Source organism: Neovison vison, chromosome 2 (assembly GCF_020171115.1).
Source record: "Neovison vison isolate M4711 chromosome 2, ASM_NN_V1, whole genome shotgun sequence".
Lineage (NCBI taxonomy): Eukaryota > Metazoa > Chordata > Mammalia > Carnivora > Mustelidae > Neogale > Neogale vison.
Window position 1 is genome coordinate 164,800,856 of NC_058092.1, and position 26,079 is coordinate 164,826,934.

The 26,079-nt window shown below is 42.0% G+C and overlaps 2 protein-coding genes across 24 annotated transcripts in view; one reads left to right on the forward strand and one right to left on the reverse strand.

Moving 5' to 3' along the window:
• Positions 1-8,856, reverse strand: part of LIPK (lipase family member K) — an 87,256-nt gene extending 78,400 nt beyond the window's left edge. For 4 of the 7 annotated variants that reach the window (XM_044239472.1, XM_044239471.1, XM_044239476.1 and 1 more), the window contains exons 1-4: positions 8,718-8,856; positions 6,883-7,770; positions 6,741-6,782; positions 420-484 (exon numbers count right to left, since the gene is read on the reverse strand). The gene's annotated coding sequence lies outside the window, so the exon portion shown is untranslated. The remainder of the gene's footprint in view (positions 1-419; positions 485-6,740; positions 6,783-6,882; positions 7,771-8,717) is intronic. The other 3 variants (XM_044239469.1, XM_044239470.1, XM_044239468.1) reach the window with 3 other exon arrangements.
• Positions 8,857-12,144: 3,288 nt separating this feature from the next.
• The window catches only part of LOC122900658, a 70,573-nt gene continuing 56,638 nt past the window's right edge, over positions 12,145-26,079 (forward strand). For 8 of the 17 annotated variants that reach the window (XR_006383282.1, XR_006383283.1, XM_044239487.1 and 5 more), the window contains exon 1: positions 13,579-14,311. Coding sequence is in view for 10 of the 17 variants with exons in the window: in XM_044239487.1 (XP_044095422.1) it covers positions 13,987-14,311 (325 nt within the window). In the remaining 7 variants the exon portion in view is untranslated. Of the gene's footprint in view, positions 12,390-13,578; positions 14,312-16,265; positions 16,331-16,951; positions 17,015-25,196; positions 25,324-26,079 lie in introns of those variants that run through there. The other 9 variants (XR_006383286.1, XM_044239490.1, XM_044239488.1 and 6 more) reach the window with 6 other exon arrangements.

A 26,079-nucleotide genomic window follows, 5' to 3' on the forward strand; every position in this document is an offset into this window, starting at 1 on the left:
GCTCAGCCCCAGGTGCCCCGGGCCCTGGGTACAGGCCGTCAATAGGCAGTTGAAGGGCCGCAGACTCCAGCCGGCCAGCCCTGTGCTCCCCTCAACCCAACCACCGTGGTAAGCAACATGGGCCCAGGTGCCAGATCGAACTGCAGGCCCCGCCCTCCTGCTCAAACACAGGTTCGCCTCGGAAGCAAGGCACATCGGCCCCAAATAACCTGCCCCTTAGCCCCCACCCCACCAGCCTGAATATCCCCTCGGGACAGAAGCCCCAGAAGCCAACACAACCACCATTCAAGGCAGCGCATTTCACTCATCTTCATGTCTGGCACAGGTTGTCTGAAGGGGCCAGAAAAACCCGCCTACGTTAAGGCCCGCATGCTGCTGTGATGAGGAACCCTTCACCTCCCCAGAGTTTGAAAGGTCACCTGACCCATTTCGGAGGGCTGTCCCAGCGACCACGCCCACTTCTCCTGCCAGCCTGGGACTCTGCCTGCAGAAAAAGAACAAGAAAGAACAAGAGTTGGTGATAATGTAAAAAAAAAGGAACCTTGTGTAATGATGGTGGGGATGAAAACTGGTGCAGCCATTATGGAAAACAATGTGGAGGTTCCTCAAAAGATTAAAAATAGAACTGTCATATGTTCCAGTAATTCCATTACTGGGTATTCGCTCCAAGAAAATGAAAACATTTGAAAAGATACGTTTACAGTGCAGCACTATTTACAGTAAGCAAGATATGGAAGACACCGTCAACAGATGAATGGATAAAAAAGACGTGGCGTATATATAGACATAGATAGATAGATAGACAGATCTCTAATAGTACTTGGCCAGAGAAAAGAATGAAATCTTAACATTTGCAACAACACGGATAAATCTAGAGGGTATAAAACTAAATGAAATAAGTCAAAGAAAAACAAATATCCTATGATTTCAATCATATGTGAAATTTAAGAAACAAAACAAAGCATAAAAGAGACAAAAAAAGAGACTCACGAATATAGAGAACAAACTGGTGATTACAAGAGGGAAGGTGGGTGGAAAGAGGGCATGAGACGAGGGTGTATCACTGAAAAGGAAAAACAAAACTCTATCTGAAGTCATTATTATTGTCTACGTAGAAAATCTCAAGTAACTTATAAAAAGAAAAAAAAAAATCTATTGGAAGTAATGAGGAAATACCAAAACATCATAGGATACAAGGTCAATATAAAAAAGTCAACTATTTTCCTATATCTGAATAAAGAATTGAATTCCAAATTTTCAAATGAAAAAAATACCATTTCCAATATACCCCTAGAAAGGGGTACTCAAGTATAAAATCTAACACAATACATATATACAGGAAGACAAACCTGATGGAAGAAATCAAAGATCTAAAAAAATGGAGAGAGAGTTCGTATTCATCAGTAGCAAGACTCAATGTGGCTAAGACGTCAATTCTTTCCAACTTAATCTATAAATTCAATGAAATCCAAATAAAACCTTCCAGTTATTTTGCAGATATTGACAAGAAGATTCTGAAGTTAACACAGAAAGGCAAAAGATCTAGAAGAGCCAACACACATGGACACCTGGGTGGCTCAGGTGGCTGAGCATTTGCCTTCAGCTCAGGTCATAACCCCAGAGTCCTGGGAAGAAGTCCCGAGTCAGGCTCCTTGCTCAGAGGGGAGCCTGCTTCTCCCTCTGCCCTCTCTTCCTGTGACATGCTCTGTTTGTGCTCTCTCTCTGACAAATAAATAACATCTTTAAAAAAAGTTTAAAAAAAAATAGAACAGCCAACACAATGTGGAAGAAAAATGAGAATTCACATCACCTGGTCTTGAGACTTACTATAAAGCTACTAGTAACCAAGACAGTGTAGTGTGTTAGTGCTGAGAGAGACACACAGATCAACAGAACAGATTAGAAGGACCAGGAATAGATCTACCAAAATGAAGTCAAACATTTTTTGACAAAGGCACAAAGGGAATAAAAGGAGAAAAGACAGTCTTTCAACAAATGGTGCTCGAACAACTGAACACTCATGCAAAAGAAATGAAACTAGACACAGACCTTACACAAGTATTAACTAAAAATGAATCAGAGATCTAAATGTAAAAATGCAAGAATAAAGAATACAGGAGAAAAATCTCTATGACACTGGATTTGATGATGAGTTTTTAGATACAACAGAAAAAGCATATTCCACGGGGAAAAACATGCGTTGGATATTATTAAAAAGAAAGTCGTCTGCTCTGTGAAAGACATTTTTAAGAAAATGAAAGGATGAGGCACAGACAGGGAGAAAATATTTGGAACACAGATATCTAATAAAGGCTTTGTGTCCAACATCACAAAACAGCTCTTAAAGCTTCAATAGTAAGAAAACAAATGACCAAATGAAAAATATGCAAAAGATTTGAACAAACACTTCACCAAAGATATAAGGATAGCAAATAAATACACGAACAGATAGATGCTCAAGATCACCTCAGTGGGGATATGCAGACAACATGACAGTTATTGGAATGGATACATCAAAAATAATGACAGTACCAATTTCAGGTCCAGAATCAGAACAACAAGATTCTGATTCATAGTTGGTAGGAACAAAAACTGATACAGCAACTCTGTAAAAATAGTTTGGCAATTTCTTGCGAAGCTAAACATACATACATACATACATAACCAACACAGCAATTTCACACCCTATGTTTTTGAAAACTTTAAAACCTACATGCGAATATTTCTAGCACCTTAATTCAAATGGTTCCAAACTGGGAGAATCAAGCATCCACGGGTTAACAACTCTGAATCACGTATGTAATTCTGAAATCATGTATGTGTATTCTGGAATTGAACTATCAAATAAATGAAATTCAGATGTTAGCTGGATTCTCACTGTGAGTGCAGGAGATTACAGACAAGCAAGGAGAGAAGGTTAGAATGTTCCATCTGGTAATGACTACAACAGGAGACAACAGTGTGAATACTTAGTTTACTATAGATATAGATGGTTACACACTAAACTATTTCTAGACACGTGTATAGACATGACTGAGTATACACATATTCCCTGTTCAGTTAGCTGAGAGGGTCTTTGAGCAATGACTTCACAGTCACAACAGACACACCTAGTCCCCCAATCTTGGTTTCTCATACTATGCTCCAGTGAAAAGAACCAGAACTACTTAGGGGAAAAAATGGCTAATTCTAGGGCAGGAAAGACATTAAGATGAACATGGAAAATCTACTGCCACAGAGTAAGGAAGAAATAGTCAAACAATAACAAGGTATGTCAATAGACACAGGAACCAACAGAAGGTGCATTTAAAAAATTTATTTACTTGTTTTTGAGAAAGTAGGAAAAGGAGAGAAAGCATAAGCAGCAGGGAGGAGCACAGGGAGAGAGAGAGAATTTCCATTTATTTATTTATTTATTTACTTACTTACTTATTTATTTGATAGACAGAGATCACAAGTAGGCAGAGAGGCAGGCAGAGAGAGAGGGGGAAGCAGGTTCCCTGCTGAGCAGAGAGGCCGATGTGGGGCTCGATCCCAGGACCCCGGGATCACGACCTGAGCCGAAGGCAGAGGTTTTAACCCACTGAGCCACCCAGGCACCCCGAGAGAGAAAATTTCAAGCAGGCCCCACACTCAGCAAAGAGCCCAACGTGGGGCTGGATCCCAGGACCCTGAGATCATGACCTGAGCCGAAATCAAGAGTCGGACACTCAACCAACTCAGCCACCCAGGCGCCCCAGAAGATGCTTTTACTAACCAACCTGCAACAACTTGAGCAACAAAAGGAACAAGGTATCATTGTACTATAACCAAAATATAAAATAACTAGCCATGAATTCATGCTGATATAAATGGATTAGTAAATAGGAGAGAACAGAAAAATCTCCTATGCAGAATTCCTGATAATTTATGTACATAATTACGTAGATACTCCAACAGGAAGGAGGTATAGTGTAAGTGGTATAGTGTAATTGCCCACTTCCTTCCAAGGAGTACAGTATGAGGACAGAGAAAACAAAGTAATAAGTCATGTCCAGAGCACTAACCCTTGATATGATAAGACCAAATCACATTTTATCTCTGTGGTCTTCCTCCAAGAAACCCAGAACCTCAGTCTAATCATGAAAACAACAGCAGACAATTTGCAATTGAGGGACATTCACAAAACACCTAACTGTACTTCTCAAAACTGCCAAGGTTATCAAAAACAAGGGAAGTCTGAGAAATTGTCACAGCCAAGGGGAGCCTAAAGAAACGACTAAGTGAAATGTGGCATTCTGAAACAGAATACCTGCATGAGGGAGAAAACACCAGGGTCAACTATCAAAAGACAAATCACATCCCATAAAATAAGAGTTTGTAACCCATAAAATGGACAGGCACTAGTATCCCTAATATATAAAGAGCTAGATACTGAAGAAGAAGAAAAACAAAAAAAGCCACAAACCTAAGAGGAAAATGGGCAAAAGATATGAACAGAGGGTTCACAGAAACATAAACACACCTTTCAGATACATGAAAAAATACTTAACCTCACTCATAGTTAAGAAACTTGCAGATATAAACTTCATAAAATACCATGTGTATCTTTCCACCGCCCAAATTCCAGATGTTGAACCACATATTTTATGGGAGAAGCTGTGGACAAACAAGCACGGATGCGGTGTCGATGGGAGTGACACAAAATGGTACCACAATCCCGAATGATCGAGTTATCAATTATATGCACCCGCTGACCTGGCAGTGCAATTCTAGGAATTTATCGGGTAGAAAAAACCTCTTTGTACAAGGTCATTCACTAGAACATGGTTTGTAATAGCAAAAGGTTTGAAATAATGCATAACTAACAATAACCAGTTAACTAACTATGGAACATCCATGCTTGAATTACTGTGCAGTTATAACAAAGAAACAATCCATGTTCTGTTTAGATACAGATGTCTGGGACAGGCTTTTAAGAAGTGACAAAAAAGCAAAGGAAGAACAGAAAATCCCGTAGAGACTCCTTACTCAAAGTGTGGCTCCCGGAGCAGCAGAGTCCGCTTTACCTGGGAGCTTTTGAGAAATGCAAAACCCAGGGCCACCAATAGATCCACTAAATGAACATCTGCATTTTAACAGGATGCCAGCGGTGTACAGCTGCATCTACGTTTGGAAAGCCCTAAAGATGATGGATTCCCTTCTAAATAAAAGTAGGGGGCATACAAGAGTATCTTTTAACTGAAAAAAGAAGCACTGCTAGGACAAACAAGACAGACAGATATCTACAGCAGGAAGACCATAACTCCAGTTTGTCTGGGACTGTCCCAATATAGCCAGATGTCCCATCATAACTTTATGGAACCTCTTTCATTCTCAGTGGAAGTGTCTCATTTGGGATGGAAAATGTCACCCTTCCTAGAGGGAACATCACTTAACCTTTTAACTATGTTATTACTAATTCTAAAGTATTTTATTAAAAAGAAAGAGAGAGTGAGAGAAGACCAGTCAGAAAAAAGCACAGACTGAAAAAAAGCAGTGAGCCAAGGATGGTTGAGCAACAAACCCAAGGAGAGGCAATGTCTGGGGCTAAAGGGAAAGACAACTTTGTGAGAACAGTAAGGGGATATATCAGAGTTAAGTAAGGAAAGCTAACAGGCAGGTGTCAGAGACAACAGCAACTGAGGATTATGCTGCAGGATGGTCAAATAAGACAAAACCAAAAACTGGATTTGACTACAATTTGGTAGCCTTTTCCTGAGCTGACTCAGGTGAATGTCGAAGAAGCAAGAATGCATTCATGAAGTTGAAATATGAACAAGAAATGCAGAAACCAAAGCCGGAACAGCCGGCTATTCAAGCTAGAGATGTGAACAAGCTGACACAAACACTTAGGGAGAGTTATCTGGAGGACGCGTGGTCCCTCCATTCCACCAGATCTTCAAAGTCCTATTCCTGGATCAAGCAGGACCATGAGAGAGCTGTCTACTCAGACCTCATTGTTCGGTCCCCTGAAAAGCACCCATACACTTCTAGCACAATGCTGTGTCTATCAGAAATGATTATAGGCAATTTCAGTGTTGTTATTAGAAAAATCAAAGGAAGTTTTACAACTTGCACAACTCTGTGAAATTAAGAGTCCTGCTTCTCATTCTACTAACTGTTCTTTGAATTTGCTTGATATACTTGATATACTTCCCTTCAAGTAATTCTTGCCTATTTCTATCTTTTCGGTTTTATGTTTAAAATTTCATTTATTTGGGCGCCTGGGTGGCTCAATGGGTTAAGCCGCTGCCTTCGGCTCAGGTCATGATCTCAGGGTCCTGGGATCGAGTCCCATATCGGGCTCTCTGCTCAGCAGGGAGCCTGCTTCTCTCTCTCTCTCTCTCTCTCTCTCTGCCTGCCTCTCCATCTGCTTGTGATATCTCCCTGTCAAATAAATAAATAAAATCTTTAAAAAAAAATAAAAAAAATAAAATAAAATTTCATTTATTCATTTGACAGTCAGAGATCACAAGTAGATCTCTGTGCAGAGAGGCAGGCACAGAGAGAGAGGGAAGCAGGCTCCCTGCTGAGCAGAGAGCCCCATGTGGAGCTTGATCCCAGGGCCCTGGGATCATGACCTGAGCCAAAGGAAGGGGCTTTAATTCACTGAGCCACCCAGGAGCCCCTCTATTTTTTTGTTTTAAAAATATGAATCTTTCCAAATTTTAGAAAACTCATTTTCAAACAAAGTGGAAATAAACAAACAAAAAGCTCACCTGGGATCTGTTCATTTTCTGCTCTTAGTGAAGGAGGGAGAGCTGAGGAAGAAGGAAGGAAGAAGGAAGTTAGAAGAGACTTGGCCTGTCTTGCAGTTCCTGGATTTACCTGCCTACACAGCTCCACATACAAGATACTTACGTGTCCATGTGTGGCTCCGATAGATGTTGAGCTTAGACATGATACTTTTCACTGAGTGAATGTAAACATTTGTTTCTTATTGATTTATTGCCAATTTAGGTTCTGTGACACAGAAAAATTAAAAACACGAGAAGATGAGTTTCACATTTAACAGTAACCTAAAGGAGGAAACACTATGGCTTTTCCAGAACTGATGTGGGAAAAATTAAAAATTAAAAATCTCAAGCCACACCGTTCATGTTTTCCGGTGAACACTATTAATCCCCTGAGGTCAGAAAATCCAAGAAACCTCTGGAAAAAAGAGATGGGGGTGTTTAAGGCAAGATAAAAAAAATAAATGTTTAATGTTTGTTTCTTACAACTTTCAAAAGGTCTTTTAATAAGAAACTATCTTTGACGTAATTAAGAGTGACCAAATGAGCCGTGGCCTGGGAATTTGCAGACCTGACTTTTAACCATGGTTCTGCCACCAACAAACTGCATGATCTTGGTCAGTCACCTTCTCAGACTCAATTTATTATTTTTTTTCATTTCTCAAATAAGGCCAAAACAGATAACCTCGAGCCTGCACTACCATCCTGTACATCTATAAGGCCAGGAGAGCAGGAACCTCTGCATCTTTCTAGATGCCATCAACAATGGCAAATGGGGACTGGAAAATGAGGGGAGGAGGGGGTGTTCAGGGAGGGGTGATGACAGAATTTCCTTCGCTATGGCTGGTGAGCCTTTCATTCCCGACCATGTTCTCACAAACTGTCCAAAGAGGTGACATTTCCTGTGTAGCCTGCGTGCCCACCCCTCTCAGCTCCAGCTCACCTCGCTCTTCTTAAATTTGTCCCCGACCTTCCACCGTCACACAGCCTTCGATGGCTTCAGGATACTGTCATGCTTATACATAACAAATAACAAATGAACACATAATAAATAATAACTGGGGACCTGGGGAATGTTACAGCCAGGAAAGGGCCTTGGTGGCTAGCTAGTACAGCCTCTCCCCTCCTCCACTGCACAAATGAGTTAACCGAGCAATGAAGGCCCTAAAGAACTGTCAAAGCTCCAGCCGCACGTTATTACATACACAACAAATACAAGAGCAGCTAACAAAATGTGAGTGCTCTGGGGAAGCCTGAGTGGCTTAGTTGCTTAAGCCGCTGCCTTCAGCTCAGGTCATGATCCCAGAATCCTGGGAGCGAGTCCCGCATTGGGCTCCTTGCGCAGTATGGCGCCTGCTTCTCTATCTGCCTCTGCCTGCCACTCGGCCTGCTTATGTTTTCTCTCACTCTCTCTGACAAATAAATAAATAAAATCTTAAAAAAAAAAAATAATGTGAGTGCTCAGAATAATCACGTCGACTATTCGGCCAGAGCAACTCATTCACATCAGACACCCTGCCTGGTTCTCCTACAACCGCGCCCCTCCTAGGAAACCCGCCGCACTTAAGACGCACACACACTCGTCACAACGCCAATCGTGCACGCACGTCACACAAGCCCACTCACCCCTACCCGCAGCCCCACCCCCTCCCCGTGGGTCCGGGGCACACGTCACGCAAGCAAACTCCCCACCCGCCGCCGCAGGACCGCGCAGCCAGCTTAGCGCTGCAGCTGGACACCTGCGGGCCTTGGGAACCCGAGAGCCCACGTTCGCACTCCGGAGCCTGGTCCCTCACGCAGAGACGCCCCGCTCGCTTCCCTTCAACTCTGCAGGCGGATCAGACGCCTGGGGGTCCCTACGGTGGCGGAGGCTCTGAACCTCAACCGGGTACCCCCGCCCCCGCCGGACCTCTGGGCCGCACAGGGCCCCATCGGCCCTCGCCCCCATCCCCCGGGGCTCACCCGTAACTCCCTCGCCGCGTGGACCCGGAAGCCAGAGAAGGTTTCCCACAAAGGGCTGGAGGTCGGGGAAAGACAAGCCTGGAGGAGAAGGCGGGGATGCACATGCGCAGAGGGAGGGAGCAGCGCGAAGGCGGCGAGTAGCTGGAGGCCGGTAACGATCGAGCGGGGAGGAGAAGGCGGAAACGCACATGCGCAGAGGGAGGGAGCGGCGCGGCCACGGCGAGGAGCTGGAGGCCGGGAACGGTCGAGCGGGGAGGAGAAGGCGGGGATGCACATGCGCAGAGGGAGGGAGCAGCGCGAAGGCGGCGAGGAGCTGGAGGCCGGTAACGGTCGAGCGGGGAGGAGAAGGCGGGGATGCACATGCGCAGAGGGAGGAAACAGCGCGGCAGTGGCGAGGAGCTGGAGGCCGGGAACGGACGAGCGGGGAGGAGAAGGCGGGAACGCTTATGCGCAGAGGGAGGGAGCGGCGCGGCCGGGGCGAGGAGCTGGAGGCGGGTGAAGGACAGGCCTGAAGGAGAAGCGGGGACGCACCTCTGCAGAGGGAGGGAGCGGCGCTGAGCGAAGGCGGTGAGGAGCTAGAACTCTGCTCCCGGCAGCTAGTGCTGGGAAAGTGCCTCTACTCTTAAGAGGGCTATCTCACCCCTAAGTCTTAAAAAGTAACTCATCCTACCGAGCTAGGAGGGGTTTAGTGAAGATTAGAGGCGTTTACGATGTATATCTGGCGCATAAATTATTCAGTACCTCTCTCAAGATTCTCTTCCCCGGTGTACCCCATGCGCTTTTCTTGAGAAGCCAGCTGGAGAGTTTCTGCCCACTTGACTGAGCTGAGAGATTACTGTCTGAGATACCCACTCCTGCTGCCTGGAGCCAGGCTTTTGTCCTTGTGCTTCGACCAAATTTTAGACGCAAGCCGAGAGAAGGGAGGCTGTGTTTGGGTTTCATCTCTGTACCTGCTCTCTGTGACCAGCATGGTTATTCTCGAATGAGAAAAGCAGCAAGCTAGCAATTCGGTATTAATACTAAAAACCGTTCATTTGTAAAAAAACTGTCCCTATACCAAACTTGAAGAAAGAAAGCACGCTCTCATCTCCTGCAACCTCCCATATACACTTCACGCAACTTCCCCCAATGTTACCATATTACAGAGCCATGGTACCTTTATCAAAACTGAGAAGGCAACTCGGGCGCAATTGTATTAACGAAATTACAGTTTGTTCAGATTCCGTCAGGTTTTCCACGAATGCCCTTTTACTGATCCAGGATTCTGTCCAGATACCACAATACATTTAATCATTATGTCTGCTCCAACCTGTTAAGTTTTTTGGTCTTTCCTTGTCTTTCATGGCATTCACATGATTGAAGAATAGTGGTCAGGTATTGTGAAAAGTGCCTCTGAATTTACGTTTGTCTAATGTTTTCTCCTTATTGGACCGAGATATATATTTTTAGGAAGAATACCCTTGGAAGGATGTGCCCTACCTGTGTATCAGGTGACACGTGATATCAACATGATTCGTCATACTAACCTTTAGTACTTGGTTAAGGTGGTATCAGCAGGGTTTCTGCACTATATATTTAGGATTTTTCCATATCCGGTCTACACTTAAGAGTGAATTGGCTAAGTCCAGTGCACACCCAGGGACAGAGGAAATTCGCTCCTTTTCAAATTTATGGTCGTATTTTAAAACCACCAGGTGTATTAGTAAATGTGAGGAGAAACTCTCTGAGGCTACCCAAGTATCCTGTTTATATTTATAGTTTTGGCCACTAATTTTCACTTTCATTGTTGGGTCTTGCCTGCCACCACTTTTACTGTGGTGTTCTAAAAGGAGATTTTTCTGTTTTCCTTATATGTTTATTGGGATTCTTCTGTAAAGGAAAGATTTTCATTTTCCTCATTTATTTATTTCATCATTTGTTTATGTCAGTACGGGCTCATGGATAATCTAATTCATTCCCTGTGGTCCTTACTCAACCCCGCCTTTTTCACCCAACCCTTAGATCTGTTCTATGTTTTACAATTTTACCCTTTTCCGAATGTCAACTGCATTTTATAATATGTATCTCCTGAGTTTAGCTTTTTTCACTTAGCAAAATTCACTTAAGACTCATTTGTGTTAAAGAAAAAAAAAAAAGATTCATTCATGTTCTTGGTTCTTTTCTCAGATCAGCTCCTTTCTCTCTACTCTTTTCATTTCACCCATGCTATTATTATGTTGCTCAAATTGTCCCAGCTTGGGCATTGAGAGCTATTATAGGTTAGCTTTTAGGTCCTTTTAACAAATCCTTATCCTAGTTTCTAAAGGACTTCCTTTCTTTTGACACACAAGGTGCTCTAGGCTCCTTGTATTTTCTGTGTCTAAGCCCTGGAATCAGACATTTTTCCAAGGAGCCCTAGTTCCTTCTATTGGAGAAACCAAGATCTGAGCTCTCGGTATGCTGATTGGTACTGGGTGAAAGTTTCTAGATGCTGTCTGCCTACATATCTAAGAAATAGATGTATGTGTACCAGTCCATGCTAGTCATCTGCCTCACAGTATCCATATTTCTATATCGATCTGTATACATATAAATCTGTATACAGATGTGTTACATACACATGACTACATATTTGAAAATGAATGAGCTAACATTGATATCTTTCCCACCCACCCACCCCTTCCTTATTTTTAACTTCATCCATACACTGAAATACCTGGTTATCATTATCTACAACATGTGTATTCTTTTTGACCTTGTGTACATGGAAAGTAGTTTCAGAATTGCTAACCCCTGTGAGAATTTACCAGCCAGAGTGTTTATGTACAGTTCTTTTTGTTTTCAGTCTTAATGTATCCAGTCAAAATGTAGTTTTACGGAATTATTTAGGTCAGCTCCTTTTCCCCCATTTTTAAAATTCAGGCTACGTGATACATACATTCGTAAAAACAGAGTCACTTGTCACAGTCTGCTTTATGTCTGTAACCTATTTGATTTTTTTTCTTTACTTAAATTGAGTTACATTCTGTCTTGGTGGTGTACAGCTCTGAGATTCCAGAATGCATCACCCTGTACCATGCACAACAATCCTATTACCATAAAAATTCTCCTTGGGTAACCAGTTCTTACTCAACCCCTCCTTCCTCCCTTAGCCCCATCCACTGATTTGGTCTGTGTCCTATAATTTAATATTTTCAAGAATGTCAAAATAGATTGATGCAAAATGCACTTTTTAGGTTTGGTTTCTTTCACATAAGCAAAAGTCACTTGAGATTTTTCCTATGGTAGGGGCACCTGGGTGGCTCAGTGGTTTAAAGCCTCTGCATTTGGCTCAGTCATGATCCCACCATCTTGGGTTCAAGCCCCACATTGGGCTTTCTGCTCCGCGGGGAGCCTGCGGAGAGGGAGCTCCTCTCCCTCTCTGCCTGCCTCCCTCTCTGCCTACTTGTGATCTCTGTCAAATAAATAAATAAAATCTTTAAAATAAGGTGGGGGGACAGCATGTTACCACATGGGAGGAAATCTTTGTTGGTTGCTGGCCCTTACTCTCCAGCCCCCTAGCCCCAGACTACTACTCTGTCTTCTCCAGAAAGGTGCCGAGCCACCTGCTGAAGAAAGAACCAACTGACCTTCTTGATGACTCATCAGGAGCCAATCCTCAGTACAATCTAGCTCTTTCTTTGTTGTGAGCAGGTAAGGCTATGCCCCCACCTCCCCGATGGGGACGAGGCCGAAACTGTCTTACCTCTAGGTTGTCTCAGCTTCATGGCAAAGCCTGGCCAAGGTTGGAGGCCTGGCCCCAATCCATCCCCCATCAGGAATGGGGGTGATTGTGGGATATTTCCTGCCCTGACCATCTCTGGACTGGGTTTTAAACAGTGCCCTCAGTTGTCTTCCATACTGCTGAGGTCAATGAAATCTTTTAAAGTGTTAATATTAAGTAAATAAATAAATCTTAGTCTAAAAAAAAAAAAATAAAAAAATAAAAGTAAATATAAATAAAAATTAAAAAAAAAACATTTTTCCTGTGGTAGTGTGAGACATTAATTCATTCCTTTTTTAAAATTACTGAATAGTGGGGCGCCTGGGTGGCTCAGTGGGTTAAGCCACAGCCTTGGGCTCAGGTCATGATCTCAGGGTCCTGGGATCCAGTCCTGCATTGGGCTTTCAGCTCAACAGGGGGCCTGCTTCCCTTCCTCTCTGCCTGCCTCTCTGCCTACTGTGATCTCTCTCTGTCAAATAAATAAATAAAATCTTTAAAAATATAGAAAAATAAAATAAAATTACTGAATAGTATTCCACTTACAGATGTCCCACAGTTTATTCACCTATTAAAGGATATTTGAGTTTTTACCTGTTTTGGTGATTATTAATAGATACTAAATGTTTGTGTTGGGTGCCTCGGTGGCTCAGTTAAGTGTTTACTTTCGGCTCAGGTCATGATCCCAGGGTCCGGGAATGGAGTCCTACGTGGAGCCTGCTCCTCCCTCTAACTTTGCCCGGACTTCTGTTTGCCTGGAGCCCTGTTTGCGCTCGCTCACTCACTCTCTCTCAAATAAGTAAATAAATCTTTAAAAAAAGAAAAAAAAAACAATTTGTGTTAAGGCTTTTGTGTTGACTTAGTTTTCGATTTACTTAGGTAAATACATAGGAGTAGGATCACTAGGTTGCGTGGTAAGTACATGTTTACATTTATAAGAAATTGTAAAACTCTTTTCCAAAATGCTTGTATTATTTTGCATTCACACCAGTAATGAATAAGAGGGGTTTATTTGTTTGTTTAGATTATTTGAGAGAGAGAGCGTGTACATGAGCCCGAGTAGTGGGGAGGCAGAGGGAGAAGCAGACTCCTGCTAACCAGGGAGCCTGACATGGGGTTCGATCCCAGGACTCTGAGATCCCTACCTGAGCCAAAGGCAGGTGTTTGACCAATTGAGCCACCCAGGTGTGCCGATGAACGAGAGTTCTTGTTTCTCAAATCCACAGTGGTATTTTGTATTTCTAGTATGTAAGCGAGCCTTTCTACTTAGATTTACATTTTTGCCTCCTTTGGTCGCTTGGCGTTCAGAAAGCAAAGTGTCTGTGAGACTATTTCTTTGAGGTACTGAAAAAAACCGGTGCTGCATACAGAAGCAACAACCCCCCTGCCACTGTCTCGGAATTGCTGAAGAGAGAACGTTTCCGAAATTCTCCAGTCCCGGGCAAGCACAGTTATGGGAATGAAGTCCGGAAGTTTGTGATCCCGCTGCACGGGGTTACGGGAGTTAGTAGCCTGCGGCTCCTTCTGCGCATGCACAATACCTCGCAGGTGCTTCCAAATGTTCCGGCATTCTGTGGGAGACGATCCGGAACCTCCAGGCTTCTGGCGGTCTGCATGCCGTTCTCGGAGCTCGTGCGGCCGGAGCGGGAGGGTGTGCGAGGCGAGAAGGATGGGGAGATCCGAGGGGGTCTCTGCGTGGCGCCAAGAATCTGTTGTGGGCGACGGTGCCCGGCTGTAGGGAAGAGGCCCGCGGACCCCGGCGGGTCCCTTGGCTGTTCTTCCGGAGAGCTGGGTACGAGGAGGCCTCGGTCGGATGGAGGGATCACGAGACGGAAGACTCTTTACTACGGGAAAGGTCGGTTTGGAAGGCAGGGAGGTGGGGATTGGGTGCCCGCGGGAAGTTGCAGACTCCGCGCGGATCTGCCCGCGTGGTATGTGCGGCAGCGGGGGGCGTGGAGTGGGGTGAGGAGGGAGGCGGGGGGAGGGTGGTGGGAAGTGACCGGTGCACATGCGCGGTGGGTGCGCTCGGTCGTAGTGCGGCGGGAATTGGAGCAGATAGATGGCTTGGATTCGTGCGGGGCTGAACTATCAAAGTATCATCTGAGAACCGCAACCCTGCGTGAGACTTCACGTCTGTAAAACTGAGGATATTAATAACACCTGTCTCGTGGGGTTGTTCAGAGGATTTAATAACATGGCTCAGTGCCTCGCAGTAAATATTAGCTGCTGCTGTTAATACAATTATTCTTATCACTCGTTGCATTATGCTTTCAACCTCTCACTTAGATCGATATAGCTCTCTCTGCCGTAACAAATTATAAAACTGAGGTGGAGAGGAATGTTATATACCCTATGTCACAACACTAGCAGATAAACTAGAAGGCAATTTTATTATTTTATTTTTTAAAGATTTTATTTGAGAGAGGGGGAGAAAGGGAGCATGATCAGGGTGAGGGACAGAGGAGGAAGAAGGAGAATCAGACTCCCTGCTGAGCAGGGACCCCCCCCCTCCCCAACCAGAGGACTCAATTCCAGGACCCCAAGATCATGATCTGAGCTGAAGGCAGTTCTTAGCCGACTGAGCCAGCCATGCGCTTCACTAGAAGACGTTTTTTAAAAAATTCATTCATGCATTCATTCAAGATTTTATTTGATAGAGTGATACAGCCAGAGAGCACAAGCTGAGGGACTAGCAGAAGGAGAAGGAGGCTCTGCACCCAGTGGGGAGCCAGATGTAGGGGCTGGATTCCAGGCCTCTGTGATTAGGACTTGAGCAGAACACAGATGCTTAACCCTCTGAGCCACCCAGCCGCCCCAGAAGACAATTTTAGGTGTTTCTCCAAATGTCATGGTCTTTGCAGCTTCCCTCTTGGTTATAAAAGCCAGCATGTCATCCTGCAGGGCACTTAGCAGAAATAATTAGGCGTGTGAAGAAATGATCTGAAGGATTGAATCTTAACCGTGTAGTAGCTCTGTGTATGGGATTTCTAGATGTCTTCAAAGCCTCTAATAGAGATGGTATAATTGTATCCAAGTTAGGTTTGTAACAGTTCTCAGCAGCCTTGATTTGAATTTATGGAAGGTCTGACCTGAGAGTCTATGGAATAACAAATACATTGGCACTGTGGGCCTGGGTGACAATTCCAGCTAAAATGAATTTGCCCCTCAGGTGTCTTTCTCATCTACGTTAGAAAAGCACATCTTGTGAAGTACGAAGGAGGAGTCTCTAAGTATGTTAGGTGGAGAGAACCCTACAACTATTTGAAGTTTTTTCTTTTTTCTTTTTCTTTTCCTTTCTCTTTTCTTCTCTTTCTTTCTTCTTTTTTTTTTTTAAGTAGGCTCACTGCAGGGCTGAGCTCATGACCCTGAGATCAAGTCCTGAGCTGAGATCGAGTCGTTTGCTTAACCGACCAAACCACCCAGGCACCTCTTGAGTGAGTTCTGAGCAGAATGTAGTTCGCAGAGAGGAGCAGATCCTAGGTTTTCACAGGCGTGTTCAGAACAAGTGAGATTTGAGAATATTGCCCCATTCAGAAGCTCCCAAGCTGCCTAATGGAGAGAAGCCTGGACCAGGGCAGCTGGGCTGGAAGGAGTGAAGGATGGTTAGCTGACCTGGGAAATAGAACTGCGCTGGAGGCATTCCAGGGATTTGCGGGAAAGGGCCTTAAAACTACATGTGAGTCAGTTTTGTCTCACCAATCCCAGTTCAACCCCTACTCTTTGTTTTGTGCTCCCTCTTCCCAGATTCTGAGCTCTGCTCACACAATGAATCTGGCATTTAAAGACGTGCTGTTGAGTTCTCTACAAGACAGCAGTACAAGGAGAGTTACCTATTTTTCTTCTTGAAGGTTGAGAAGAAATTGGTGCTGGGAATGTAAGTGAATTTCCCTGTCTTTGTGTGGGCAGAACCCAGAGGAAACGTTGGGTTTTCCTACCCCAGTCCTGTACTGACCATATCACCACTGCTTTAAAAAAAGATAGCCATTTGAGAAACTGCAATGCTTTAGAAAAACAAAAGGTACACTCACTTGAAAGTGCCTCCATCCTTTTTTTCTTAGCTTTGGTTGCCTTCTCTAACTTGAGTAAACAAGGAAATACAGATGTAACAACTTTTGTTGTACAACCTTTGCTGAAGGTTTCGTGTTCCTTCATTTAGCGTATTATAATTTGCTTAACCAATTTTTCTCATTTTTACAATTTCTTTGAAACAGAACAGAGGGGTACAGACATTGTTTAAAAATGTCCTAGACGATAGTTCCACTCACCCAATGAAAAATTACACACTCAAGCTCTGCATGGCCAAATCACAGTCATACGTAGTCGTGTGGGTGGTTTACATATGTCCTTTCCTACCCCTTCTGCGAGGTGAAAAGGATATTCTCCCACAGAGGGGCATTTCACCCAGGTGATGTTTGCAGCTTTTTAAGAAGGCAGGTCTGGGAACTGCAAGGCAGTCTGTACCTTTAATGACTTCATTCCTCTTTCTCTATCCCAGCTCTGCCTTCAGAGATTTCTGCATTTTTCCAAGGAAAACCAGCAAAATATGAAGAAGTCCTGTGTGAGTTATTGGAGTCATTTTCTGCTTTGTTTTATAATGGAACTTATGAGGATAATGACTCGTGTTTAAAATAGGAAAGTAGAAATAGATAAAATGAACCTGAGGGAACCAGCCTGACACAGTGGTTCTCAGACTTTAGTGTGCATCAGATCAAAACTGGGAAGTGTTTTAAACCATAGAATGGGGCCTGAGAATTTTCGTTTTGAACAAGGTTGCAGGTGATGTTGAGGTCTGTAGACCAGTAGCATCGGATCAGCAGATCAGTAGGGCAAAGTTGGCGTGCACGCACACACACACATCATATCAAGTTAGATAGTTATCAAACTTGCAAATATTTCAGACTTTTAACCATGACTCCCCCCCCATACTCCCTCCCCACCCCCCACCCCCCAAGAACATGCATAGAGCATCCCTATTCCTTGCGGAGCCTAAAGACTTTCTGGCATCAAAGGCTGAATAAAAAACTTCTGTTTCTCTTTATATAAATGATGAACAACCTTCTTGTGGCAAACCACAAACTAAATGCCCATAATTATTCTTCAGTGGAAGCAAAAGACAGATTACCAGGCAGAACCCAGTTAATGAGGTTTTTTAGGAGAAGGTATTACTAAAGCCCATGTAGAGAGCTTTCCCCTGGTCTTGGTTTGTTTTTGTTTTCCCTTTACAAAACCTCGAATTTTTATAGAATAAATTGACCGCACGTCCTTAAAATAACTCCAAAATTGTCAGACCCTGGCAACCACTAATCTACATTCTGTCAGTATGGACTTGGATCTTCTGGATCTTTTGTAGGAGCATAGTCATACAAAATGTATATTTTATTTGTGTGTTTCCTTCACCTAGTGTAATGTCTTTAAACTTCATCATATTGGAGCATGTTACAGACCTCATTGTTTTTCTTTTCTGGCTTTATTAAGGTATATTTGACAAAACTATAAGGTACGTAGTGAACATTGTGATGATTTTGATATTCGTATACATTGTGAGAGGATTCCTCCCATCTAATCTAACACATCCATCACCTCACATATTTCTTTCTTTCTTTGTTTTGGGGTTTGGTTTTCTTTTTTTTGGTGAGAGTAATTAAGCTCTGCAGTCAACAGATTTTAATTGTGATATCAGCTGTAGTCACCGTGTTATACATGAGATCCTCAGACCTTCGTTTTATAGCTAAGTGTACCTTTTTACCAAGGCTTCATTTGTTTTTATCATTGAAGAATATTCCACTGTGTAGATGGACCTGAGTTCTGTTCATCCACTTACTGGTTAACAGACATCTGGCTTGTTTCTGCTTTACCGCTGTTGTGAATAATGAGCTCTGAACATTCATGTGCAAATTTTGGTAGAATACATGCCTTTGGTTCTTCTGGGTATTTACTGAGAAGTGAAAATGCTGGATCATGCATTAGTTGTAGTTTTAAATTACCGCAGGACCGCCTGTTTTTCACAATGTGCACAATTTTATATTTCCACCAGCAATGCATGAGAGTTCATTTCCTCTCTTTATTGACAGCACTTGTTGTCTTATTATAGCCATCATAGTGGATATGAAGTAGCATGTCATTGTGGTTTTGATTTGCTTTTCCTTAATGTCTAATGAGTACCTTTTCGTGTGCTTGTTGGATATTTGTATATCTGCATCGCAAACATGTCCATTCAAATCCTTGGCCTGTTTTTAATTGGATTTATTGAAGAGTATTTTGGGTAATAGATTTTTATCACATATGTGATTTTCAAATATTCCTGTTCTGTGAGTTGTCTCTTCATTCTCTTGAAAGTATATCCTTTGATTCACAAAAGGTTTTAATTTGGTAAAGTCTTTTTAATCTCTTTTTCTTTGTTGTGCTTGCCTTTGAGGTTGTATCTAAGAATCTGTTGTCATTCTAAGATCATGAAGATTCACTCCTGTATTTTTCCTAAGAGTGTTATTGTTTCTAGCGCTCACATTTAGGTCTTTGATCTATTTTGAGTTAATTTTTGTATATGATATGAGGAAGGGGTCCATTTTCATTCATTTGCATGTGGATATTCAGTTCCAATACCATTTGTTGAAGAGACTCATTTTTTCTCCCATTGAATGATCTCGGCACCCTTGTTGAGCGTCAGTTGACCATAGGTGTATGGGTTTGTTTCTGGACTCCCACTTCTGTTCATTTGTGGATATGATAATATCCATACGTGGATATTATCATGCTGGTTCCTTGTGTTTGATACTGTAGCTTTATAGCAAGTTTGAAGTCAGGAGTGTAAGTTCTCCAGTTTGTTCTACTGAACAAATTTTCTTGACAAACTTGTCAGGATTGTTTTGGCTGCCTTTTTTTTTTTTTTTTTAAGATTTATTTATTTATTTGAGAAAGAGCGAGAGCGAGAGAGAGCACACACAAGCAGGAGGGGCAGGGAAAAGAATTTCTAGCAGATCTCTTGCTGACCCCGACATGGGGCTCTATCTGACGACCCCGAAATTACGAACTGAGCTGAAATCGAGTGCTGGATGCTTAACCAACTGAGCCACACAGGTGGCTGTGTGTTTAGAATTTAATATTGTGTTTAAGATCTATCCAAATTGGTTACTTCATTCCTTTTAATATTCTGTTATGACAGCATACATTTTAGTTGTCTGTTTCTTATGTCATTTCTGTTTATCATTATTATGAATCATTGTGCAGTGACCATCTTTTACATTTTCTCTCCCTGTAGAAGAGCAAGCATTTAAAGTATTCTGTAGTGTACACACATGATACATATTGTTGGGTCAGAGAGACTAAGCATTTCCAGTGTCACTTTATGCTGCCAAAGTGGTCTAAGTGACCAAACGACTCCCACCAGCTGTTAGGTGACAGGACAGCTTTCTTTGTCTCCTTGTTCACAGTTGATACCATTATTTCAAAATTATGGCCAGTCTGATGAATGATGAAAACCTTATTGTTTTGATTTGTATTTCTCTGATTTTGGATAGGATTGGGCCTTTCACTTTTCTTCTGTGAAACGTTGATTTATATGTTTTGTATATTTTTACATACTTTTCTGTTAATTTTGTTCTGTATTTCTTACTGATTGATAAATATCCTTTATGAGTGTTGTATAGTAATCTTTGTTCTATTTATTGTAAATATGTTCTTCAGAGTTTGTCTTATTTTTTCACTTTGTGGTATCATTGGTAATATGAAAGTTTTACATGTTGATGTGGTCAGATTTGTGAATCTTTTTTCCACGGTTTGGTTTTGTTTTTTGGTGGTTTTCTTGTTTTGTTTTGTTTTCTTTGTTTTAGTTCTCTTATCCTTCAGTGTATTCCCATTGTGGCACCTAGTCACATTCCTGTGTCTTAAACTTAGCAGGTATTTCCTCTCTGAGGTATACCATCAAATTGAGACACAATTTGATTGATTTCTTTCATTTGCTCTTTGTTTTTAGGGTTTTGTTTTCATTTTGATTATTGTTTTTGTATAAGTATTAAAATATTTAAATTTTTCTAAAGATGGATTGTGAATATAAATTTAGCAAAGCATATTCAGAGTTCAGTCTGGCTGCTCTCTGTCCCCTTATCCTACTCCTGCCCTTACCCAATGTGGGTAGCCATTTTTTTAAGTTTTTATTTTTTATTTTACTTATTTATTCTTTTTAAATATTTTTATTTATTTATTTGACAGAAATCACAAGTAGGCAGAGAGGCAGACAGAGGGGGGTGGGGGGGGGACTCAGGCTCCCTGCTGAGTAGAGAGCCTGATGTGGGGCTCCATCTCATGACCCCGAGATCATGACCCGAGCTGAAGGCAGAGGCTCAAGCCACTGAACCACCAGGCGCCCCTAAGTTTTTATTTTAATTCCAGTGAAATCAGCATACAATTTCATATTAACTTTAGATATGCAATATAGTGATTCTCATTTTGTGATTTTTAATATAAGAAGGCCCATATGTAGATCTTTGTCATATTATACTTGATTTTTTCACTTAAACTTTGTGGGTTTTCTTTTTTTAAAGAGTCTATTTATTTGACAGACAGTGAGAGAGGGAACACAAGTAGGGAGAGTGCAGGAGGGAGAAGCAGGTTTCCTGCAGAGTGGGAAGGCTGATGCGGGTATGATCCCAGGACCACAACCCAAGCTGAAGGCAGACACTTAATGACTGAGCCATCTAGGCACCCAGTTCTTTTTTTTGTTGTTTTTTGTGGGTTTTTTTTTTTTTTTGCTGTTTTTGTTTTTTTAAGATTTTATTTATTCATTTGAGACAGAGAATACAGAGAGAGAGCCTGAGCGGTTGGGGAGGCAGAGGGAGAGGGAGAAGCAGGTGTGCCGGCAACAAGATGCTGACTCTGGCTGGATCCCAGGACCTGAAGGCAGACGCTTAACCATTTGAGGCACTAAGGCGCCCCTAACTTAAACTTTGTTTTGTCACTTAAAAATGTACTATGGAATTCACTCTGTAGTGCCACAAAGAGATATTCCTCAGTTCCTTTTCCAGTTGCTTAGCACTTCATGGTGTGAGTATAACATAACACATTCCACGAGTTCATTAGTAATCAATATTGGGGTTTTTTTTAGTCTTTTGCAAATATAAATAGTGATATAACCTCTTCTTTGATCAGTGTGCCCTTGTGGTTGGTCCCCAGAAGTGGGATTTCTGGGTTAAATGGTAAATTCATGTATAATTTAGCTAACTATTGCCATATTTCACTTAATGGTGGTTAATCTGTTTTGTATTTTGAACAGAATATGAGGATGCTTTTATGCATATAACAAATTAAGTATGTGTGGTTATTCTTTTGGATTTCTGCCAGTCCAATAGGAGGGAGATAGTTCAGTATACTTTTTATTTATATTTTTCTTTTTAAAGGGTAAGTTTGATCTTCTAAGTTTAGTACCATTTGCATTTCTCTTCCAGTGAGTTCTCTCTTCACAGTTCTTGCCCATATTTAGAGGGTTATTGTTTTTTTCCTTTATAGAAATTCTTTATATAGGGACCCTAACCCTTGCTTTGTCATGTAGTTGCAGACACTTAATTCTGGGTTGTCATTTTTCTTTTGATTTTGGTTTCTCTTTTATTTTGTAGAGGACTCGATTGGTTGGTTGTTTATAATTTTATGTGGTCAGGTCTGTCAGTATTTTATTTTATTGCATCTGGATTTTTAAAAGTCTGATGCTCTAGTGACTGAACTATGTGAGCTGTGCATCTGAATTTTTAGTCATGGTTAGGAAAGTTTTATTCTTTCTTAAGTTATGGGGGAACTAACCCATGTTTTCTTCTAGTACTTACATAGCTCTTACTTTTTTTTTTTTTTTTTTTAAAGATTCTATCCATCTCTCAGAGAGAGAGGGAGAGAGAGTGAGCACAGGCAGACAGAATGGCAGGCAGAGACAGAGGGAGAAGCAGGCTCCCCGCTGAGCAAGGAGCCCGATGCGGGACTCGATCCCAGGATGCCGGGATCATGACCCGAGCCGAAAGCAGCCGCCCAACCAACTGAGCCACCCAGGCGTCCCAGCTCTTACTTTTTATTATTATTTTTTTTTTACATTTAAGCTTGACCAGTCCATTTGCAGTTGTCCTGATGTATAGACGAGAATGAGTTAGGAGTAGGTTAGCTAAGTTTCTTGGGCATTAATGCTGCAACCAAGGTGTTGCTTGGGACTCTTTATCTAAGGCTTGGTTGGGTTCCCATCTGTACATATGTGGCAGAATTTATTTCTGGACAGCCGTAGGATTCACAGTAGCTTGTTTCTTCTTTGAGGTCAGAAGAAGGGTCTCTGGTGTTTTACGTTCTTTAAAAGACTCACATGAGGGACGCCTGGGTGGCTCAGTTGGTTAAGTGTCTGCCTTCAGCTCAGGTCATAATTCCGGGGTCCTGAGATCAAGTCCCATGTTGGGCTCCTTGCACTGCAGGGAGCCTGCTTCTCCCTCTGCTCCTCACATGACCTTGTGTGCTCATGCTCTCTCACTCTCTCTCTCTCAAATAAATAAATAAAATATTTAAGATAAATAAAAGACTCACATGATTAGGTCAGGCCCACCCATGTAAATCTTCCTTTTGGGCCAAAGTCTACTGATTAAAGGATCCATTTATACTTGCAAAATCTGTTTTGCCGTAGAATGTATCACAATTACAGGGACTTAAGTCTCTTCCATTTAAGAGGAGTTTATGTCACGTTGTTGGATCCATTGGAGGTCATCATCTTAGATTCTGCCTACCATAATTAGTGTGAGTTTATCCATCCTGTTTTCCAAGGTAGCTTTGGATATTCTTGGCCATTCAAGTTTCTATGTAAGTCTGAGAGTAAACTTTTTTTTGTTGTTGTTCCAATTTATTTATTTTCAGAAAAACAGTATTCATTATTTTTTCACTGCACCCAGTGCTCCATGCAAGCTGTGCCCTCTATAATACCCACCACCTGGTACCCCAACTTCCCACCCCCCCGCCACTTCAAACAGTCTGAGAGTAAACTTAATCAGTTCCAAAAAAAGATTATCTGCTAAAATTTTAATTCTGATTGTCTCAATTTATAGGCCAATTTGTGGGAAATAAGATCTTTTTGTAATATTAAATTGTCCAAGCCATGAATATAGTGTATTCATTTACTTAGGTATTCTTTGTTTTTTGTTGTTTTTGTTGTTTGTTTTTTTGTTTGTTTGTTTTTTCTCAATAATACCTTATACATTTCTGGAAAATAGTCTTGTTTTTCCTATTAACCAATTTTTAGTGTATGACATGAACATTGATTAACTGTTTGTTTTGATAACCTGGGAATGACATGTCTCTGTTTCTTCATGCTATATTTTCCACAGTGGTCATTTCATAAATGGGTGGTATAAAACCTATGAACTGTATAAGACAGTCAGTTCAGTTATGGGAAGAAAATATTTGAGTATCTCCTATATTTATTGTAATCCATAAAATGAAGAATGAAGAAATCTAGTATGCAGTGAAATGGATATACACATTAATGGAATGTAATTATGTAATGTGATAAATACAGCTACATTGGCATCATTACAGTATATAAGCCTATCAGAGTTATACAATGTTACATGCCAAATATATTCATTTGAAAAAATAAAAGTGACTTAGGAAAAATAACAATAATGGAATTTAATATATAAATTGACATTGTAAGTTTACTGTTTATAAAAAAGGGTTTCCTAAAAAAAAAAAGAAAGAAAGAAAGAAAGAAAAACGTTTTCTAGATGGAACAGTAACCAAACATTTTGGACACCCCGTCCTACAGGAGTTATGTTCAGAATTATTAAATAGCATTTTCCCTGAAGACGACTGTAGCTCTTTATGTGAACATAGTCCCAGCAGTCCTTTCCTTGTGTTCACTGACTTCTTTAACTACATTTTTTTTAAAGATTTTTATTTATTTATTTGACAGAGAAAGATCACAAGTAGACAGAGAGGCAGGCAGAAGAGAGAGAGGAAGTGAAGCAGGCTCCCCGCCGAGCAGAGAACCCAATGTGGGACTCGATCCCAGGACCCTGAGATCATGACCTGAGCCGAAGGCAGCGGCTTAATCCACTGAGCCACCCAGGCGCCCCTAACTACATTTTTAAAAAGATTTTTATTCCTTTGACAGAGAGAGAGAACACACACACACAGGGAGAGAGCGAGAAGCAGACTCCCCACTGAGCAGGGTGCCTGACATGGGGCTTGATCCCAGGACCCTGAAATCATGACCGGAGCCAAAGGCAAACAATTAACCAACTGGTGCCCCTTAACTCCATATTTTAGAAGTGTGCATGGTTATGCTCTTGGCCCAGGTTCTTGAATGATACTATGTTATCAGTGAAACCCACCCTAATAGCAGGAATAGAACTTTTCTCCCCTCTGTAATCTCACTCTACTTTGCACCTGTTTTACTGTAGTAGGATTTCATGCTACATGGTAGTCAGATGCTTCATGCTTGTGTCTGTCAGATTATATGCTCCTTTAGAACAGTGTCATGGTTTTATTGGTTTTCAGATTCTCAAGGTAGGAGAGTTCTTTATGGCATGTAGGCACATGATGGGAGGCCAGTAACTTATCACACTGGTGAGGAATGTCTGTCATGCTTTCTCCTCCAACCAAGTAAAAGGTAGGCACGCCAGAACACATTTTCTAATTGTGAATAGTGAACTCCGTAATCGTTCTTCGACAGCTTTTCCATGTCTTCCCATTGTGATTACTTAAATTTGGACACAAATGTGCTGTTTCAGGCATCCTTATCATTTGCGGATGTGACTGTGGGCTTTACCTAGGAGGAGTGGCAGCACCTGGACCCTGCTCAGAGGACCCTGTACAGGGATGTGATGCTGGAGAACTATAGCCACCTTGTCTCTGTGGGTAAGAATTGTTTCCCGTGTAGACTCCTAGTATGCACTTTCATTCTTGGGCCCAGTTCGGCCTCTGGGCTTGTTTCTGTGAAATGAGTGCAACACTCGGTTTTCCTCAATTTGGAGCTGCAGCAGTGCCAGCCCCAGTGAGCTGGCTCTGTGATGACCAAGAGAGCAAGCTGTTGTGGAGGCTACTCCAATGAGGAAGGAAGGCACATCCTGGTTGATCTGTAAACTGAGACCAACACATGAGCAGAACACTTGTTCATAATGAATTACCCCTCTAGCCTAAGGGATGACTCTGTTCCGTCTCCCAAGTAAACCTTTTGCAGTGTGGTCTTCCTTGAAAAGCTCACATCTTTTTAGCCCAAGTAATGGAAAAGGAACCAGCACAAATGCATGCAAAATGATTATAAGAAAAAAGGGGTGAAAAGTATTGGGAAGAAAGCTAGTTGGTGATAGAATTGTCATCTGATCAGTAGTCATACAGTAGGTAAATTATATGACCAAATATTAAATCATGAGTTTCCAAAAGGTGAACTAATTGAATTAATTATCTCTGTGATACAAGTATTTAAGAAGGATATTAATAAGGGAATAGCAAACACATGGCAGGGTGTCAAACTGAGAAAAGGGAACAGAAAATAGAATTACAGTAAAGAAAGCAAATTGGAAGAACCCTAAGGATGAATACATACTGGCAGAAATCTGTTCAGGGTCCACCCGGGTGGCTCAGTCATTAAGTGTCTGCCTTCTGCTCAGTTCG